The sequence below is a fragment of the Octopus bimaculoides genome, chromosome 2 (assembly GCF_001194135.2).
Source record: "Octopus bimaculoides isolate UCB-OBI-ISO-001 chromosome 2, ASM119413v2, whole genome shotgun sequence".
Classification (NCBI taxonomy): domain Eukaryota; kingdom Metazoa; phylum Mollusca; class Cephalopoda; order Octopoda; family Octopodidae; genus Octopus; species Octopus bimaculoides.
In genome coordinates, this window is record NC_068982.1 from 38,041,472 (window position 1) to 38,042,741 (window position 1,270).

The window sequence follows — 1,270 nt, forward strand, 5'->3', positions numbered from 1 at the left end:
TATATATCCCAGAGTTATAGTAGAAGATACTTGCCCAAAGTGCCACACCTTGTGGTTTGGAAATTTCTTACTCAACAGCCATGTCTGTACCTATTAAAAATCTTATTTGCATCTGATATGAATGAGAAGACCCAACCACCACAACAGAATCGAGATCCTAAAACCAAAGTACCACATAAAAAGCATTGGTGTGGTTGCTGGTGCTATGTAGAAAGCACTAGTGATGGTGCCACGTAAAAAGCATCCAGTACATTCTGTAAAGTGGTTGGCTTTAGGAAGGGCATCAACCCATAGAAACCAAGCCAAAGCAGACTATGGAACCTGGTGCAGCACCTGGCCTTACCAGCTATTGTCAAACTGTCCAACCCTTGCCAGCATGGAAAACGGATGTTAAATGTATGATGATTAAATTTTGTATTTAATTAGCTTTTTAACTAGGTCATAATCTTGAAATTAATTTTGATTTTTAGATTTTGTTTTTATCGATTATTGTTTTTATTTTTTTAAACCAGGTCATTGAAGAAGGTGATTTACTTATTGCCAAACGTCTTATTATTTATGAGAAGCAGTGGGCAAAAATTTGTCAGCATTACACTGTTACATTAAGTGACATAGACACTAGCCACTTGATTATAATACAAGGCCTGTTGGAGGTCTGGAAGGTTCACATGGAACAATATTTCTTGGATATTTCGCAATGGGAAGAAAAGTCATCAGCACAGTTGAAGGCATTACGAGCAGATATTGGAAGTTACATTACACATTTTACAGAAAACCTTGAGTAAGTTGTTTTATTTTTGCTTTATCTTGAATCAGGTAAGTTTCATATTGTACAATTCTTTGAGAAACCTCATATGAAAAGGCAGGTGGATATGTAGATATTTTAAGTTCTTTTGGAAATTCTTTGATGGACTGTGATATGGAAGGGATATAATCAAAAGTAGGAATCATAATTCTAAACATATTTGTTGTACAGTTATATGTGTATGTGCATGCATGCGTGTATGTGTGTGTGTGCATGCGTGTATGCATGTGTGTTTGTGCTTGTATTCATTCAAGTACACACACATATATATTTATATACATATATCTTTATACATATTATTCACATATATATAACAGGCACATATGTATGTGTGTGTATATATATATATACATATATTGTATATGTGTGGGCTGTGACTGTTGAGGACATGCGTAAGCTCGCAAGGAATGAAGCCAGTATCCTCCGCTGGATGTGTAATGTAAATGTGCATACCCGTCAGAGTGT

At 35.5% G+C, this 1,270-nt stretch overlaps 1 protein-coding gene across 2 annotated transcripts in view; it reads left to right on the forward strand.

Moving 5' to 3' along the window:
* The window catches only part of LOC106873453 (axonemal dynein light chain domain-containing protein 1), a 102,241-nt gene that overhangs the window by 24,130 nt on the left and 76,841 nt on the right, over window positions 1–1,270 (forward strand). For both annotated transcript variants that reach the window (XM_014920813.2, XM_014920812.2), the window contains exon 14: window positions 513–781. In XM_014920813.2, the coding sequence (XP_014776299.1) occupies window positions 513–781 (269 nt within the window). The remainder of the gene's footprint in view (window positions 1–512; window positions 782–1,270) is intronic.